Source organism: Lathyrus oleraceus, chromosome 3 (genome assembly GCF_024323335.1).
Source record: "Lathyrus oleraceus cultivar Zhongwan6 chromosome 3, CAAS_Psat_ZW6_1.0, whole genome shotgun sequence".
Taxonomy (NCBI): domain Eukaryota; kingdom Viridiplantae; phylum Streptophyta; class Magnoliopsida; order Fabales; family Fabaceae; genus Lathyrus; species Lathyrus oleraceus.
Window position 1 is genome coordinate 468,425,523 of NC_066581.1, and position 18,614 is coordinate 468,444,136.

An 18,614-nucleotide genomic window follows, 5' to 3' on the forward strand; every position below is an offset into this window, starting at 1 on the left:
AGCACGAGTTTCTCTGTGTGGTACTCACGAGGAAGAACTTTCTTATCAAAAGCTCATTTGAGACGTCTTTGGTACAACTGACCATGACAAACCGTCGTCAAATGCTTTTCTTCTATCAAATTCAGTTGGTCATACCATGATTGAACCCATTCAGCTTCATCGAGGTCGGCCTCCATGATTACTTTGAGTTAAGGGATCTTGACTTCAATTGGTAGGACAAACTCCATCCCATATACCAACGAGTATGGAGTTTCCCCAGTGGATGTGCGGACCGAGGTTCTGTAACCGTGCAGATCAAATGGAAACATCTCATGCCAGTCCTTATATGTCTTGACCATTTTCTAGACGATTCTCTTGATATTCTTATTAGGTGCTTCTACGGCGCCGTTCATTTTAGGCCGGTATGGTGAAGAGTTGTGGTGCTCGATCTTAAATTCTTTGCAAAACTCCTTCATCATATTGTTGTTGAGATTACTGGCATTGTCAGTGATGACCTTGTTAGGTATCCCATAGCGGCAGATTATCTCTTTCTTGATAAACCGGGTAGCCACTTATCGAGTGACGTTGGCATATGAAGCATCTTCGACCCATTTCGTGAAGTAATCAATGGCGACCAGGATGAATCAATGACCGTTGGAAGCTTTAGGCTCTATCATCCCAATCATATCAATACCCCATATAGAAAAAGCTTATGGAGAAGTCAAAACATTTAATGGAGTTGGTGGCACGAAGATCTTGTCACCATATATCTGACATTTGTGACATCTTCTAACAAAGTTGTAAAAGTCAACCTCCATTGTCGTCCAGTAATACCCAACCCAAAGGATCTTCTTAGCCATAACAGGACCTTTTGCATGTACACCCTCGCAACCTTCATGTATGGATTTTATCATTGAACTAGCTTCGTGTCTATCCACGCATCTGAACAGTACAGAATAATAATTTCGCTTGTATAACACATCACCATTTAGGAAGAACTTGGAAGAGAGTCTTCTCAGAGCCTTCTTATCAGTAATGGATATACCCTCGGGATATTGTTGTTTCTTCAGGAATGCCTTTATGTCATAGAACCAAGGCTTATCATCAGGACCTGCCTCGATTGCTAGATAGTATGTTGGTTTATCTAAGTGGTCAATATGGATGGTTGGTGCTTCATTCTTCCATTTGACTTTGAACATATATGCCAACGTAGCTAGAGCATTTGCTAACTGATTTTCTTCGCTAGGGATATGATGAAAGGAGATTTCATCAAAGTAGGGTACCAATTTCCTGATATACTCCTTGTAAGGTATCAACTTGCTATCCCGAGCCTCCCAATCACCTTTTACCTGACTTATTACCAAAACTTAATCACCGTATACTTCAAGAATCTTGATCCTTAAGTCGACGGGTGCCTACAAACCGTAGATACATGCTTCATATTATGCCATATTGTTGGTGCAGTCAAAACACAATCTAGTGGTAAATGGAAGGTGGAAACCGGTTGGAGAAGTGATAACAACGCCTATTCCATGTCCTCGAGCATTGGAAGCACCGTCGAACACGAGCGTCCATTGCGATCCTGGTTTGGGGCCTTCCTCAGGGCTTATCTCAGAACATGACATAGTGAAGTCTCTGATAAACATAATATCTTCGTCTAGAAAGTCAAACCTCAACGGTTGATAACCTTCGACAGGTAGGTGAGCAAGGTAGTCAGATAGAACACTCCCCTTTATCGCTTTCTGGGTCATATACTGAATATCATACTCGGTCAACAACATTTGCCACTGGGCAATTCTACCAGTAACAATAGGCTTTTCAAAGATATACTTTATCGGATCCATTTTGGATATCAATAAAATGGTATGGAAAATCATATATTGTCTCAGGCATCGAGCAACCCAAGTCAAAGCACAACAAGTTTTCTCTAAAAGTGAGTATCTGGTCTCACATTCAGTGAATTTCTTGCTGAGATGGTAAATAACATGTTCCTTCTTTCTTGTGTCGTCATATTGACCCAAGACGCAACCCATAGATTCATCGAGTACTGTGAGGTACATAATGAGAGGCCTACCAGGAACTAGGGGTGGCAAACGGGCATGCCCGCCCCGTTTAGGCCCACCCTGCAAAAGCCCGCAAATAAACGGGACAGGACGGGGCGGTCATAGTTAAGGATGTATGTCCAAAACATAGGCCCGCCCCGCAAAAAAGTGAGGGCGGGATGGGGAAAGACTGCGGGCACTGCACTCTTTAAGCCTAAAAATGCAAAAATTTATGTAAATGCACATGCCCGCAAAAGCCCGCGAAAAAAACGGGGCGGGGCGGGGCAGACTCATTAGAGGGTGAGGGCATAAATCCTTGACCCATCCTGCACTAAAGTGTGGGCAAAACGGGCATGTCCAGCGGGCCGGGCCCGGTTGCGATTCCTACCAAGAACCGATAGTATCAAGATTGGTGGTTCTTGCAAGTACTTTTTTATTTTGTAGTATGTCGCTTGGCAATCGTCGTTCCACATAATCGATTGATTCTTTCTCAACAGTTTGAATATCGGTTCACAGGTAGCCGTTAAGTATGATATGAATCTAGAGATATAGTTGAGTCGACCAAGGAAACCTCAGACTTCTTTTTCTGTTCTGGGAGGTGGAATTTCTTGGAATACTCAAACTTTGTCAGGATCAACCTCAATACCCTTTTGATTGACTATGAAACCCAAGAGCTTATCGGATCGGACCCCAAAAGTGCATTTAGCTGGATTCAGACGCAACTTAAACTTTCGGATTTGGCAATCATGTCCTCTACATAGACCTCAATCTCTTCATGAATCATATCGTGAAAGAGGGTTACCATGGCACGCTGATATATTGCCCTTGCATTCTTCAAGCCAAATGGCATTACTTTGTAGCAGTAAGTTCCCCAGGGTGTGATGAAAGTTGTCTTCTCCATATCTTCTGGCGGCATCTTTATCTAATTGTACCCGGAGAACCCATCCATGAAAGAAAAGACAGAAAACTAAGATGTATTATCAACCAAAACATCAATGTGAGGCAAAGGGAAGTCATCCTTCAGACTTTCTCTATTGAGGTATTGGTAATCTACATACATTCTGACTTTACAATCCTTCTTCGGAACTGGGACGATGTTAGCAACCCACTGTGGATACTCAGAAATAGCCAAAAATCCAACATCAAACTGCTGCTTAACCTCTTCTCTGATCTTGAGTACCATGTCAGGTCTAGTCCTTCTGAGCTTTTGCTTGACGAGAGGACATTCAGGCTTGAGTGGCAAGTGATGTTCAACAATGATGGTGTCTAACCCTGGCATATCTTGGTATGACCAAGCGAAGACATCAACATACTTGTGCAATAACTCAACCAACTCGGAGTGTACATGCTTGGCGAGAGATGCCCCAACTTTTACTTCTTTTTTATCAGTTTCAGAACCCAAATTAATTACATCAACTGGTTCTTTGTATGGTTGAATCTCTTTTTCTTCGTGCTCAAGGAGTCGTGCTAGTTCATCTGGTAATTCACAATCTTCCTCATTGTCGTCTTCAGCTTTGTTGATTGGAAATCCATATTTAGAGTTGATTTTTGCCATATTATAATCAATAGTTTTGTTTTCTCTACATATGATGAGCTTATTTTAGTATGCTTTTTAAGAAAGTGGAAAAAAGGAAAATAAATTCTTTTTCCATTTTGTTGTTTTAGTGAAAAAGTAAAAATAACTTAAAGAAAAGGGAACACAAGTTTTGCATGCAAAAAGTACTTTTTATTTATTCACATAATACTTGTAAACATGGAGGCCCTTATAAGCTATCCTCTCGTCTCAGGCGGGGACGAGGGATTGAGAAAAGAAAATGCATTACGTTTTTTCCGAGTACACTATGGGAATCACGATAGCCGTCCAATTGAGAAGCTTGAACCCTGGAGGACATCTGCGTATGAGGCTAAGCGCCTTTGGTTTGCTGCCACTAGATTCTCCAATGACTGCCACAATATGATCGTTTTGAAAGCTGGCGCTGCTGAATTTGACCGGTTGAACTGCTTCTTCTTTGGGCTCTCCTTGCGTGCTGCTGGGTGATAACCAATACCAAACCTGTCGCACTTCTTTGCCATGTAAACAACTTAACCCAACCGAAAAGTGGGCCTTTCTCCAATGTCTGTTTGGCACTTCTGACTGAAGATAGGACACTGGCGGATGATTGGTCATGATTGGCGGTAGCAGAACTGGCTTCTTCAAATTCTAAATAGTGGAGTGGAATCTCAATAATCCCTTCATCTGTCTCAACATATCTGAATGAAGAGAGTTCGCTAACCAACGGGTCTTCTTCACCACATACAATTACTAGTTTATCATCAATCAAGAACTGCAGCCTTTGGTGCAACGTAGAGGTGACTGCCCCAGTGGAATGAATCCATGGTCTTCCCAACAAACAACTATAAGCTGGGTTGATATCCATGACTTGGAAGGTAATGTTGAACTGGTGAGGTCCAACACAGATGGGCAGATCAACTTCCCCAATAACTTGTCTTCGGGAACCCTCAAAATCTCGAATAATCAGTGTGTTGGTCCTCATCTCGGGCCCTTTAAACTATAATCGGCTTAATGTAGCTTTTGGCAGTACATTAAGGGAAGAACCAGTATCAACGAGGACTCGAGATAGGAGAGAGTCTGTGCACATGACTGAAATGTGTAGTGATTTATTATGGGCATTCCCTTCAGGAGGTAGTTCTGCTTCGTTAAATCCTAAATACCTACTAGCAGTGATATTAGCAACCACGTCGTCAAATTGATCGACTGTGATATCTTGCATCACGTGAGCGGTATTCATAACTTTCAACAATGCTTTGCGATGAGCCTTAGAACTTAACAGCAAAGACAGAATAGATATTTTTGAGGGAGTCTGGTTCAACTAGTCGACAATTTTGAAGTCACTCTTCTTGATCAATTTGAGGAATTCTTGGCTTTCCTCAAAAGTGATGCTCTTCTTGTGATCTTCAACTTGCTCATTCTCAACCATTGGCCCTTTACCTTTAGACATTTCTGATTCTGCAACTTTGTTATCAATAACATTCGTCGGCACTGAAACAGTTGTCATGTTCGGAGTGACAGGTACAGTTGCTCCTGCCTGCGGAGTAGGAATGACCTTCTCTTTAGGCGGGATAACTGTGGGTGATGGAGACACCCTAGGAGTGTATTTTGGAGCGAATACATGGCCAATGCAAGTCATGCCTCCCGCTCCAACGATGTTGACGATTTCAGTGTTAAGAATACGAATTTCCTTTCCTCCTAAATACGTTATTGTCTCATAATTCCAAGGCACTTCCTTGGTGTTCTGATACAGAAATAGACTGGGAACACGAAAATGAATTGGCTGAATCCTCTTGGGAGGAGCTTCAACCTTCTTCTTCCTATATACAATAGTTATTGGTTCGATCACCGCAATTTCTTCGGCTGCTTTAGACTTAGAGAACTGTATCAGTCCCTGATCCATCAGTTTCTGTACACAATCCCTTAACTCGTCACAATCGTCCTGATCACATTCACATATTGCACAATCATCATGTACACCTGTTAGGAACCCAAATTGTTCTAGTCTTCTCAACACAACTGACAACGAAGTCTTAACATCATCGACCCACTTTATAGGCTATGCGGCTTCTTCTTCAATGATGACATTTCCCGTGGGACCATCATGATTAGGTAAAGGGTTCGTTTTCACGTTCGGATTTTCCTCCGAGAAAGAGAGAATCTTATGATAATCAAGTCTTGTATCTTTTTCTTTAACGGCCAACATTCTTTAGTGAATGTCTCACATGCCCGACATGGTAGGCACATGAGGTGTTGGGGTTATGCTTAGGATGATAAGGTGGCACAACTTGAGGGATCTCTTTTAGCACAATAACCCCCACATGGACCAGATACGGTACCAAGTCAGCATACGGTACTGGGATCTTGTCATATTGAGTGCGCTTACCATAATTACCTTTGTTATTCTTCCCCTGACCTTGTCCTCTATTGTCACGGTTATATTGTTGATTCTGATTTTTCTGAGTAGGCGTTGGTTGTTGATTGCTGTTTTGCGGTTGATATTGACATGGCGGTTGTTGATACTGAGCAGCAGCAACATATGGATACGGATAATACGGCATAGGGGCCACCGGAAACTGATATTGGGGGTGGACACTTTCCGTCACAACATTTGTCTCCCCCTCCTTCTTTTTTGTGAAGCCCCCATATGATTTCTTATTCGTAGCTTGCGGAGCAGTAGTATCTGTGATCTTCCCCGATTTCAGCCCATTCTCTACACGTGCACCAATAGTTACCATGTCTGCAAAGTTTGTAGAAGAACTCCCAATCACTTTCTCATAATACAACCCATGAAGTGTACCCATGAAGATATCCACCAGTTCATTATCTAACAATGTTGGTCGGACCCTGGATGCCATCTCGCGCCAACACTGAGCATACTCTTTAAAGGTTTCATTGGATTTCTGCGCCTGATTCTTTAATTGCAACCTGGTTGGAGCCATGTCAAGATTATACTTATATTGTTTCAGAAAATCCTCTGACAGGTCCCTCAATGACCGAATCTTAGTACGTCCCAAACTCATATACCAGTCTAGAAAAGCTCCAGACAGGCTGTCTTGGAAGCAATGGATCAGTAAGTCATCGTTATCGATGTATGAAGCTATCTTCCTGCAATACATGGTGATATGGCTATGAGGACAGCTTAGACCTTTGTATTTTGGGAGGTCTGGAACCTTGAACTTTTTTGGGAGCACCACATTCGGAACTAAGCACATATCTCGAGCGTCAATACCAAAGGCTGAGAAACCCTTAATAGCCCTTATTCTATCATTAAGCAGCTGATAATATGTCGGTCGGGCCGAATTAACAGCAGGAAGAGTGACCTGACTGGCTGGCCGAGAATTTTCTGGAGCTATTGCCTGAACAGGCATATTCTGGGGAGCAAACATCATCTACGATGAGTAGGAGAAGCCATGGGGCACTGTTTGAGTAGTATGAACCAAGTGAGGGAACTGTCCTCCAGTTTGAGCATTAGGATCCTGAGGTGCCCCAGTCTGCACATACTGGAGTGTAGGATTGGTAGGTGCGTAAGTCATCATAGGCACAAAGGTTGCCCTAAGGTAACCAAATGGAGCAGCTTGGAACTGGTTCGTATTAGCAGGTTGAGCAGGAACCTGAAAGTGGAGGCGCGAGCCTCGGTATTCATCTTTAGCGTCAGGAGTTTCATTGAGGATCTGACCTTGGTTGTCCTCATGGTTGGCAGTATCAACCGATGGAGTCTGAACAGCGGGGACACCCCAAGGGAAAACAGTGTTTCAAGTGGCAGCAGGGGTTGAGAGAGTCGGATGAGGGAAGAAGGCACCCCCATTAGCAAAATGAGCAGCAAAGTTTTGGGGAATTCCCTAAGGATAGGCAGCAGCAAGCCTATTCACATCAGCAGGAACCAACTGACGGTTTCCAGTGGTTGGTACCACGGTCTCCGTCGGAGTTTCGACGGTAGCACCAAGAGTAGCAGCATGATTGGTCACCCCAGCAGCATGTGTGACATTGGAAACAATAGAGGTAGGGGCCCTCTGAGTTTGGAGAATTTCCATAATAGTCTCCATATTTCCCCTGAAGAGGTTCATTTCACCTTGAACCTAGGCGAGAGATTCGCGAACAAAAGCATTGTCAAATTCATAATCAGCCATTATCCTTAATTTGTTTGCACGGGTGAAGTAGTGATGACGAGTCGTCGTTTTTGCTGTAGAAAGACGGAGACGGTAAGCATTTTGTTTTCTGGTTAGCTTATGTGCAATGAATGAATGTAATAAATGCATGCTAACAAATGAGAAAAGATTATTTCTAGGGTGCCAGTGTGCCAGTGTGCATACATAGTGATACAGTGAGCAGGAATAAGACAGCATAAACATTTCAACAAAATCTCTTTTATTCATTTGAAAGTCAAACAGTACAAATTATTACAACTCGAGATCATTTTGATGAACTAGCATGGAGATCAAATTTGATCCTTCCCATGAAAACCCTACATACAGATACAAAATGGAAAGCGGTCCACGGAGTGTTGTGAGGGAACATGTCAGCATAAGCTTTCTTCAATAATCCAGAAAGGTCCTCGAGTGACTAATTAGCAAATTCGGATAGGCGGGCATGTCTATCGGTCCAATACTGAGCATCCTTGATGAGGTTGCGTAGTAAGGAATGATTAGGTCCACTCAGAATATCCTATACAAATTCTTCTTTCTAGTCTAGGAGAAATTACAAGTGATGACTCTGAATCTCCCATTGGGTAGCTTCCTCTTGGATTTATGTGAGGTTGGGTCCTTTCTTCCAAGTTCTGATGGGCCTGACGGTTCAAAGATCGTATCTCTTCAAACCTTTTGTCGATGTCACTCTGGATTTATGCGAGAGTTACTTCCAGCTTCTTGGCGCGGGCTTGCTCGTCCTTCATCTCTTTATGACATTTCTCCAATTGGTCTTATAGAGTCTTGATTTGGCCTTGGTAGTCAATCTCCCTCTTGCAGGCTCGGTGTTAAGCTTCAACTAATTCCTTTTTCTTGCTTGCAATGGTCTCAAAAGACCCTTTCAAGGAATCTCCCACCTTCCTCCTTTTGTTTTGCTCATTCTGAATATCAGTGTCTTCTTTGTTGAACCTTTCTCTCTTTTGATTGTGACTGGCTTTCAGAGTGTTCTTTTCTGAGGTGACTTTTATCAGGCTGGAACGGAGGCCGGCGTTCTCTTTTTCTAACTTCTTGGTGGTTTCTTTAAGGCGATCCACTTCATAAACGATGATAGTAGGTGGTTTGATGGTCTTGATACACATGGAAGATTCCCATGGGTATGGAAGTTTGAACATTTTGGCCCTTGACTTCACCCAATCAGCATATGAAGCTGTCACGGTACACGGTTGCTTGCCTAGTTCTTTCTTCCCAATTCACTGTATCTTGCCCAAAGCTCTGCGTAATTTCTTTATCAGCTCTGGATTCTCAACCCCTTCGGCTAACAACAACTCTTCCAATAGACGGTCTTCGGGTTTCTCTTTGAGCGGATATCCTAACTGACGCAATGAGAGAACGGGGTTATAGTTGATCAAACCCCCTTTTGTGCTGACGAGAGGAACATTTGGGAACTCCCCACATCGGAATATTATCTCCAACCTCAAGTAATCGAGACTAAACCAGACGACGTCCTCAACATCTAATGACATTAACCTTTGTGACCATTTCAGATTACCGACATTATCAACAAACAACCCTTTCTTCGATAGGTGGGACATGATCTACTTCTGAAGCAAAGGAATACAACAATTGATAGTCCCCCATTTCTTCATGTTTCTCCAATGGAAGGAGAATAATACATCAACTAGTAAGGTGGGAACTTGGTTCCGGGAGATGAATATGGTGATGGCGGTCTTGTCAACGAAGCCTTCCATATTCGGGAATAGTACCAACCCATAGACGGGTAGTGCGAAGCTGGCGTAAAAGGCGTCCCAACTTCCACTATTGGCAAACACAGTGGTGTTCTTGAATAAGAACTTAGACGGTAGGCCCTGTGTGTTACCCTTGATTCGGAGTGTGGACTCGATCAAATCCTTCTTCATGCACAAGGCTTGAGCTATATCTGCGGAATCCGGGAAATTATCCTCTATCATGTAGGGAGCTTGGTCTCTAACCGGTAGCTAAAGCAAATGAGCAAATTCTTCTAGTGTGGGGGCTAGAAGGAAGTCCTGGAACATGAAGCAGTGTAGTGTGGGATCATAGAACTGCGCGTATGTGAACATCAACCCTGAGTCTTCCTTACCAGACAAAACTCCCAACAGGTTGCCATAGGCTTGTTTGAAGTCTACTCGATAATCGTCAGTTAGGAACTCACTGAGCTTTATCAATTCATCGACCTTAGAGTCTCTCAATTTGTACTAATATGTTTTTCTTCGGTCTATCTTATCCATGACTGCATTGACGATAGCAACTGGCATAATAGGTCCCTGAAAAATGCAAATGTAACATGTAATAGTTAATGTAATGATGTAATGATGTTATGCGATGCAAGGATGGCGTATAATCATAATTTTGTCATGCTCTGGATAAGCTGTATAATCTGTTTGTTGCATTTTCAAAGGTCCAACATATACACGAGAGCACGGGTATGAAGAGTCTTAGTTTCCTGCAAGAAAAACCCATATCCCCCTCACAGGTATGTACTATACTTAAAGGATGGTCCTAAAAGGTCCCTAGAGTCAACTACCCAATTTGAGATACCATTGTCTTAGACGAATGACTCGTCGGACAATGATGCTCCGAAAAGGATCTACTCTAGGTGTGACGTCTCGTGTCAATCATAATCGCGGAATAACTCCACAGAGGTCAAAGACGACTCTAGTCATGTTACTATTCTGTGTATGTAATCAGGCTCGGGTATAGAGCTTCTCTCTCATGTGTCGCCAACCCAACCCAAACAACAACATATACAAATATCCAGGATGCCAGAATATAATGATAAAGTAAATAGAGAATAATATAAAGCATTTAAGGCATAAAGATAAACACCTAAACTAGAGAGGAAACAACCTAAACTAGGCTCGACTCCTTTTAGCGACTAGGAAGTACTCATTATAGCGAAGTATCTCCAGCAAAGTCACCAGCTGAAGCTAGCGGAAATATACCCGAACGTATCGCACGCTCGAACATACAACAGATCTCCATCGAACTTTATTTATTCCAGAAGGAAAGGGAAAACATCGATAAAACCCAAGGGGAAGAGATATGATGGGTAAGGAAGTCGGTTATGCAAGGGGAATGTATTAGCACCCTAAACATCCATAGTACTCCATGGGAACCGTTTTTATTGTTCTCACTCGAATAGGTGTTAGATCTAAGACTACATGAAAAAGGATGGGAAAAGGAAAAGAAATAGATAAAGTTCTCAGTGAGGATTAGGGCCCTCATGCATACGTATCCTCATAGTGCAATGAGGAATTCAGAGTTTCGTAGTTCAAAGAACTAGAGGCGGAAGGTGAAAATAAATGTGATAGAAAGTATGGTCTGAACAAAAGAATTGTATGATGTGAACCCCAAAAAGGGGTGAAAACATGAACCCAAGAGTACGAGATAGAGCACAAAGAGATATTGTATTTGGCTCAAAGTATAGGGTATATCCCATGAAGTGAATGAAGATAGAATATGAATGCATCATGGATATGAACGAAGGAAGTGACCAAAGTCACAGAATTGAATATTTGGTGATAGGTGACTAAAGAGGTATAGTTTGAAACCAAAGGTCAAGGCATATTGGAATCCATAGGAGAAATGAGATTCGTACCATAGAGGGAAACATGCATATTGGTCAAAAAAGAAGGAATTAAATGTCTGGCAATAATCCAAACAACTCTAGGTACAAATGCGGACTATTCATTAGGCATCCTAAAAGGATGTATATGGAATTCCAAAGAAAGTGTATCTGATTTCAAAGAGATAGTATGTCACTAGGGTGAATTGTGTATGATAGAAGGTAGGTAATGGATTATGAAAGATATGAATGGTTCCTTAAGGGGGAGGAAGAAATAATTAGAAATATGCTCCCCAAGGATTCGCATCCTCGTGCCTACGTATTCTCATTGTGCAATGAGAAAATTAGAGAAATCGTAGTTCGGAACTATGAGAACAAAGAAAGAGATTGAGAGTGATGAAAACTATAACTTGTGCCAACAAAATGGTACCAAGGGAACTCACAAAATTAACTGCCTTCGAACCCAAGAGCAAACTGGTATGAACCAACAAGTGAGGGCTTACAACACTAGTGGAATGATCTAAAAAAAGATTGAATTAAGTGTTTGATTGCATAGCACAAACAACTCTTGGTTCACAAGGCGGATTGTTCATTAGGCGTCCTAAAAGGATAAGTATGAGACCCACAAGAAAGTATTATTAGGTGCAAGGGAGAATGTATCACTTGCTGGGGTATAAACAATTTGAGATCAAAAGAGAATAATATCTTGGATCCATGAAGGAATAAACTTTGAACCGAAGAGCGAAATAGGTATTAACTAGGATGTGGAGGAAACTAGGCATACCCACTCTTGTCATAACCATAAACAAAGCGAATTAAATGTTTGGGTACAAGCCAAACAGCTCTTGGTTCGCAAGATGGACTATTCATTAGGCGTCCTAAAAGGATGAACTTGGAAACCAAGGAAACGTGATATTTGATATCAAAAAGATGGTATTGATTTATGAATGAAGAATGATTGATTAATAAATAGAGTAGCTCACGAAGAATCTGAATTCTCCTGCCTACGTATCCTTATAGTGCAATAAGGAAATCAAAGTTATCGTAGTTCAACCCACTAGGGATGAAAACAAGGTGATTAAGTAGGAAAGAAAAGGTGATAGAATGATTGAATTGAAATGATTAGAATGAAGGATGAATTGAGAGAGTAAGGTGATAAGAGACTTGACAGTCGATTGATAGGAATCACACTAAAGTCTATTAATAAGGGCGAACGCTTTGAATATTTGGGGCATAAACACCATACGCAAAGTCGCTCTAGACGAGGATAGGAGAGACTCCGTCTCGTCATTCCCTATTACTTAAGGCTCGTAGCACATGATACTTCTCTTAACTGACAATTTATTGGTGAAGAATCTTCATTGTTGATCCTTGTGTTGATGTTGATCTTGTATGAAGAAGACTTGGTATTTTAATAAATTCGTATCATACTAAAGTCTATGAATAAGGGCGAACGCTTTGAATATTTGGGGAATACGCCCTATACGCAAAGTCGCTCTAGACGAGTATAGGAGAGACCCCGTCTCGTCATTCCCTATTACTTAAAACTCGATTCATACAATTTGAATCGTATTTACCAAGTGTTGACCTTTGATTTATCTTGTATAATCCGCTGCTTGGTGTGACTGAGGATGCTTTGATTTGAAGATCTTGACTTGAGGCTTCGAGCTCTACAACTTAGAAGAAAAGTCTTATTAAGTGATCAAGGGTCTTTTGGTCACTTAAATTAGATTGTAGGATTATACAAGTTCAAAGGGTTTAATTGATCAAAATTAATTTTGATCAATTCGAATCGTGGGTTACGATTTAGTTTGAAAACTAGGTTAGAACCTAATCTAATGGTAATAATTAGTCAAAATATTTTAAGGGATCATGTTATAGTTAGTCAATGTTGATAACAAATTCTATGTTAGATCCTAACCCTAAAGGAGCACGCACTCATGGTCAAAAACCAAAATAAACCCTAAAAGGGTAAAATAGTCTTTTTACAATGTATTAAATTTCTATGCATGAAAGTCCAATTGAGGTTTATTTCTAAATCCTAAAAAACTTTGGTTAAACTCAAATTCCAAAACAATACCAATTTTTATATTCCCACAAAATCTAGTAAATCCAAAAATCCTAATTAAATTCGAATTTCTAATCTAATTAACAATTTCACTAATTACTCTAAATCCTAATTTCACTTAAAAATCCTAATTAAACTATGGAACTAAATTTCCTAACCTAGAATTAAATCCTAGTTAATCTAGTTATGTCTTGACAAAGCTTAGTAAAAAATGACCAAAGTTAAGTTGGTTCCTATGTACTAATTGGATTCAGGCCCTATAAGCAACCAAACCCAATAGAAAGCTAACTCAGGCCCATGAAAAATGAAAAAAAGGGGGGGTGCGGGAAGCAGGCTTAGCGGTGTGGTACCCCGAATGGGCCCTAAGCCCAGAAATCTTGTAACAGGACAAAAATCCAATTGCTACGGGGGTGTGGGAAGTAGGCTTAGCGGTGTGGATTGAAGGAAACGTGTTTGGGTAAAAAGTGGGGATGGGCCTTTCCAGACCTAGGCCCATCAATTCCATTTCCAAAAGCGCACAAGAGGATTTCAGTATCCTGCAAACCCAAACATCTAATACTGCGAATGAAAATGGACTCCGCTGCCGCATCCGATTCCGACGGAACACCGGCATTCCCACCTCTCGCCGCTTGGGATTCGTGAAACATCGAACATAGCACCAGTCGTGATGGTATCATCCTTAGAAAATCCAACGAAAGAACTAACGATTCCTTCAGCTTCGACTCTCAATCGCACTACAACGGCATGTCGGCTCCACGTGACCTTCATCGTCGCACCTTGCTTCTGTCCCGCGTTTCTTCGTTCATTTACGATCGTCTTGGCGTGAGGATGAAGAGTGCTCCGGTTCTAGTTCGGCGATTCAGAAGTAAAAGTTCTTCACGATCCATGCTTCCTCTCGCGAGATGCCTCGGTGTTCCAATCAATGGATCGAACCGCAATTTGCAGCTTCCGTTCAAACGCGTATACACAAGGGCGTGCAGAATCAAAGAAAAAGAATGAGGAACTCACCGGATTAGTCTGATGATCAACGGGTAAGAATCTCCTCTTTTATCTCGGTTTTTCCCTTCTCCTTCTTCTTCTTACTTTGTTGGTCTCTCTTCTCCTTTTTCTTCTTCGCGTATACCGGATCGAGACGATTTATTGTGTGGTTGTTGTGAATTATGAGATGCTTCGAGAGTGAACCCGAGTGTCGTGTGAAGAATTGTTATGAGGTTTTCGTGAGGTTCGTGGAGCTGGAGATTTACAGTTGTGAAATTACGGAAATCTAAAAAAGTGACCCTGTCGAATGGTGCAATCAGCTTATATACACTTCCAATCCGTTAAATTTGTTACCTCCGTTAACTCCTATTGTGAAGAAGTTATACGTTTCCAACGCTGTGAATTGAAGTTTGTTATTTTAGTTAGGAAATCGTTACAGTCAGTTGTGAAGTTTTTTCGTTAATGATGTATTGAGTCATTTTTGGTTTTGCAGGTGAATTTGGCTGCGTAATGGACTTGCCTTTCGATGTCGCGGCTGTTATTTGCATATGCGTTAAGCTCGCCTACGACAATTTTGTTCCGTCGTTTAGTTGTGTGTACGGCGCATGTTTTTCTTTGGTTTTCGTTTAGCTGCAGTTTTCGTTTTGGTACTGTGATATTTTTTTTGTTATTGCACTGTAATGACCTTTCCCAGACTGTACTAGTGTAGACTGGTGTAAATGTGTTTGTATTGTCAACGTATTTCACTTTGCCTATAACAAAACAAATTTCATCCTAATGGGCCTTGACTATAATAAAAAAAAAAGAAAACCAATTCATTTTTTTTTGGACAATCCAATGGGCTTATGGATTTAATGGGCTAAAACCCATTCCAAAATATAAAACAAAAAGAGTTTAACTTCAATATTAATCCAAATTTCAAAATTAATTGAAATTAACATCAACTTCGAAGTCAAACCGATTTTTTTAAATCAATAAAAAATGATTAAGAATAAACTCCAAAATTGCATTGGAAATAAAAATTAATCGAATCAATTTCCACATTTGAACTCATTTTCAATGGTTTAATCAATTCAAAAAAGAATGGAATTACTTAAAACTCAAACTCCAACATTAAATGGGAATTAGGATCAAGAAGAGCAATTTCAAAATTTAATATCGAGTCCATTATTTAACGGATCACCAAGAATTTAATCAAGCCATGAATCAATTGGAGTTAGAGTTATCCACATGAATTTGGAACAAAACAAACACCGCTATGGGCCCCTGTTGAAAACATGACTTCATAGGCCGAATTGGAAAGTCCACCCCCTAGGGTTAATCAACTCAAAATCTTAACTTTACAAGTCGATAATCCTGAGCCCATTATGAATGACTTATGCGTATGTATGAAGCATTAGACGTGTATAATGATCCTTAGACAAAGTGACTGAATGATATAATGAGAAGAGTGGGAGGGAAATTTTTTAGGGTACGACAATAGGGTCTAGGGAACCCCAGTTTTGACCAGTTGACTTCCTCTGGTCAAACACCTTGAACCAACTTGAAAACTTGAAGTTCTCTTGATCTTTGGGACTTATGAGGATTATATATGTATAAGATGATGTAATATGAAGTGTCCCTTGAAATATTTGATCAAATGTTGAAGAAACTTATTGAGGAAGTCACACAAGATACCCAGGGCTTCCAAGGCAAACAAGCTTCAAACTCTTGATGATTTCTTGATCCAAATAATAAGTGAAGATTATGGGGACCCATATATGATGTCTAGAACCAATGTGAACCATCTCTTGATTGATCTCCTTGTACTGAGGGTCTCAAACCCTAGATATGAGCTTGATGAGGCATTGGTGAATGCACACACTACCTACAAAAGAAATAAAGCTATACATAGACATATTTTTGGCATTTTGGTTAGTAAATAATGAAAAACAAAGTATGATACAATCAAATATGCTTGGTGATATCTCCCAATGCAAACCCAATGAATGAGGGGTAAGCAGAATGCCAAGGTGTAATCCCAATGCAAATGATGAGATAGCATGAGGGATCTTAGGGTCAAAATTGGGGTCTTATAGTTGCCCCTATTTAAGGACATTCTAACTGAGGATATGAAGGTTAAAATCTCCGTATCAACTAAGTAGAATGGACTTAAATAATAACATATAGAAAAAAATTTTGGTCCCTAAGAGACCTCATCATGCATATGATATGAATGTTGAAATAATCTTTGTGGGGAATATATTTCCACAAAGGAAAAGAATCTGAAAGAGACTGAGGGACCACAGGAGCAAAATGTATTCCGTAAGGAAAACTCACTGGGGAAGACAGAGACTCTGGGGGGATAAAATTTATGCGTAGGCCAGGCTACGACTTAAAAACTGATGGAGACACGAGGGAAATTCCCATGAAAATAAATCAATGGAAAGACTCGGTTGGGGAACCAAGGGAAGTCTGCAGAGGAAATGGGTAGATCAGAGCAAAGTTGAAATACTCAAACCAAACAGGAAAAGGCGATTTCACTGAGGAAATACACACTCAAACTCAACTGGGGAAGAATGGACTTCAACACAGGAGTACAAGAGATATATTATGTACTACCAGTTATTGGGTAAGAAGATAATACACTCCGACATAGGGACATCCGTTACCGGTTAGGGTAAACATATCAAGGATGACTCGCTGAGAAAAAAAGGTGTATTCATTACCGGTTACTGGGTAAGAATACCTACTGGGATAAAAGATCAAATATGATTTACAACTACCGATTACTGGGTAGAAGACTGATCAGTGCATTTTGATGCGCATTCTTTTATATTTATAATTATGCATTTCCATGTTTTAGTTTGGTTATTTTTCCCTTTTAATGTGTTTTTAATAATTTATCTTATTTTTACACTTATTTGTTTTTCGCAGTTTATTTTCAGCATTAGCATTATGTATGAATAAATTCATAATTGGAGCTAGGAGTATCGGATCGAGGCGTGCTACCAGTCGTTCGAAAGCTAAGAGAAAGAGTTACGACTTTCATGAAGAAGTTAGAAGCTACTTCGGACTGTAGCATGGTTAAAAAAATCCGTTGAAGCCTTTAACACTAGATTTATATTTTGTGTTGGGTTATTTAGCTTGGGCCTGAGTTATGTTTTGACCAAATTAGGTTTATTCTACTTTTCCTATAACCTAAGCAGCCGAAAATAGTAGACGGTATCATTTTTCACAAAATTTGAAAGTTTGTACGAATTCCATGGAGAACTAATCCCTCTGATTCGATCTGTCGTAATTCAGGTTCCAAAACTTGAGATTATTATAATGTTAATTTTAGTTTAATTCCTTTCAATGATATTTTATGTTCTTGTATGCTTAATTCGATTGCATGAAATATATTGATTCAATTTGATTGATTGTATGATCCTAACATAGGCACGTCATGTTTGCTTAATTCGTTTTTGTGTCTGATCAATCATGTTTGCTTAATCCATGAAAATTTATCCCGTTTGCTTAATTCGGACAATAGGATCATACATCTCACAAAATTCACTGCGTTTGTCATTGAGTTTGTATCCAAATAGGAATAGACAATCCGCTTAGGGTATTAAAATTATATTAATCGATGATAGTAGGAACTGAATCGGTAGATTGAATTATTTCATTATCACTTATTTCATAACAGCTTATTTCAAGAATTGCTTTTAATAATCACTTTTTCTTAATCGAACACCAAACCAAACAACCCCCCTTAATTCGATTTACCTTTGGATAACAATACTCAAGAATCCTTGTGAGAACGATATCCGAGTTAAAATTGTCGCCGTACTACGTTTTTGAAAAACACTCGTTTTGACCCGCGCACGACAGCGGATCAAATTGGCGCCGTTGTGGGGGATTCTTAATTATATTAATCATTTTTAGAGTCATAGGTTTAGTGTCTACGCGTCTAGGTCCTAGTTTCCTCACGGTTCGGCCCAACTCGCGTTTTAGAGTCCAAAAAGTGAAAAAAAACGGTATTTGGGAAAATTGCGTCCGATTGAAAATCTGTTCCGATTGAAATTGCGTTCATTTTATGGGACTTTGCTTTCAATTTCCCAAATTCCACTTTTTTCTATTTTTTATGAATTTTTTACTGCTTTCATAGAGTCGAAAAAAATCGAAAAAATTCTCAAAATTATATTTTTAAGTCATTAGATTAAATTCGGTGTCACTTTATTTTTCTGAATCTATTTTGATCAATTCCCTTCTTTGTGTTTGTTTTTGACTTTTAGGGACATTGTCGACA

General features: G+C 40.2%; 2 protein-coding genes and 2 long non-coding RNA genes across 4 annotated transcripts; 1 reads left to right on the forward strand and 3 right to left on the reverse strand.

Annotated features, from left to right (window-relative positions):
- Positions 1–689: 689 nt before the first annotated feature.
- On the reverse strand, positions 690–1,823 carry LOC127131683 (uncharacterized). Its single transcript, XM_051060598.1, has 2 exons — positions 1,428–1,823; positions 690–1,328 (listed from the first exon to the last, which is right to left on the reverse strand). Exons 1-2 carry the CDS (start codon positions 1,821–1,823, stop codon positions 690–692), a joined length of 1,035 nt encoding a protein of 344 aa, XP_050916555.1.
- A 3,068-nt stretch (positions 1,824–4,891) lies between these two features.
- LOC127131684 (uncharacterized) lies at positions 4,892–6,962 on the reverse strand. The gene is made up of 2 exons (XM_051060599.1): positions 5,966–6,962; positions 4,892–5,550 (listed from the first exon to the last, which is right to left on the reverse strand). Exons 1-2 carry the CDS (start codon positions 6,960–6,962, stop codon positions 4,892–4,894), a joined length of 1,656 nt encoding a protein of 551 aa, XP_050916556.1.
- Positions 6,963–7,921: 959 nt separating this feature from the next.
- LOC127128209 (uncharacterized) lies at positions 7,922–14,839 on the reverse strand. Its single transcript, XR_007805771.1, has 2 exons — positions 14,372–14,839; positions 7,922–9,994 (listed from the first exon to the last, which is right to left on the reverse strand). It is a non-coding gene; the product is annotated as an uncharacterized LOC127128209 (long non-coding RNA).
- LOC127128208 (uncharacterized) lies at positions 13,722–15,118 on the forward strand. The gene is made up of 2 exons (XR_007805770.1): positions 13,722–14,394; positions 14,835–15,118. It is a non-coding gene; the product is annotated as an uncharacterized LOC127128208 (long non-coding RNA).
- Positions 15,119–18,614: the final 3,496 nt, after the last annotated feature.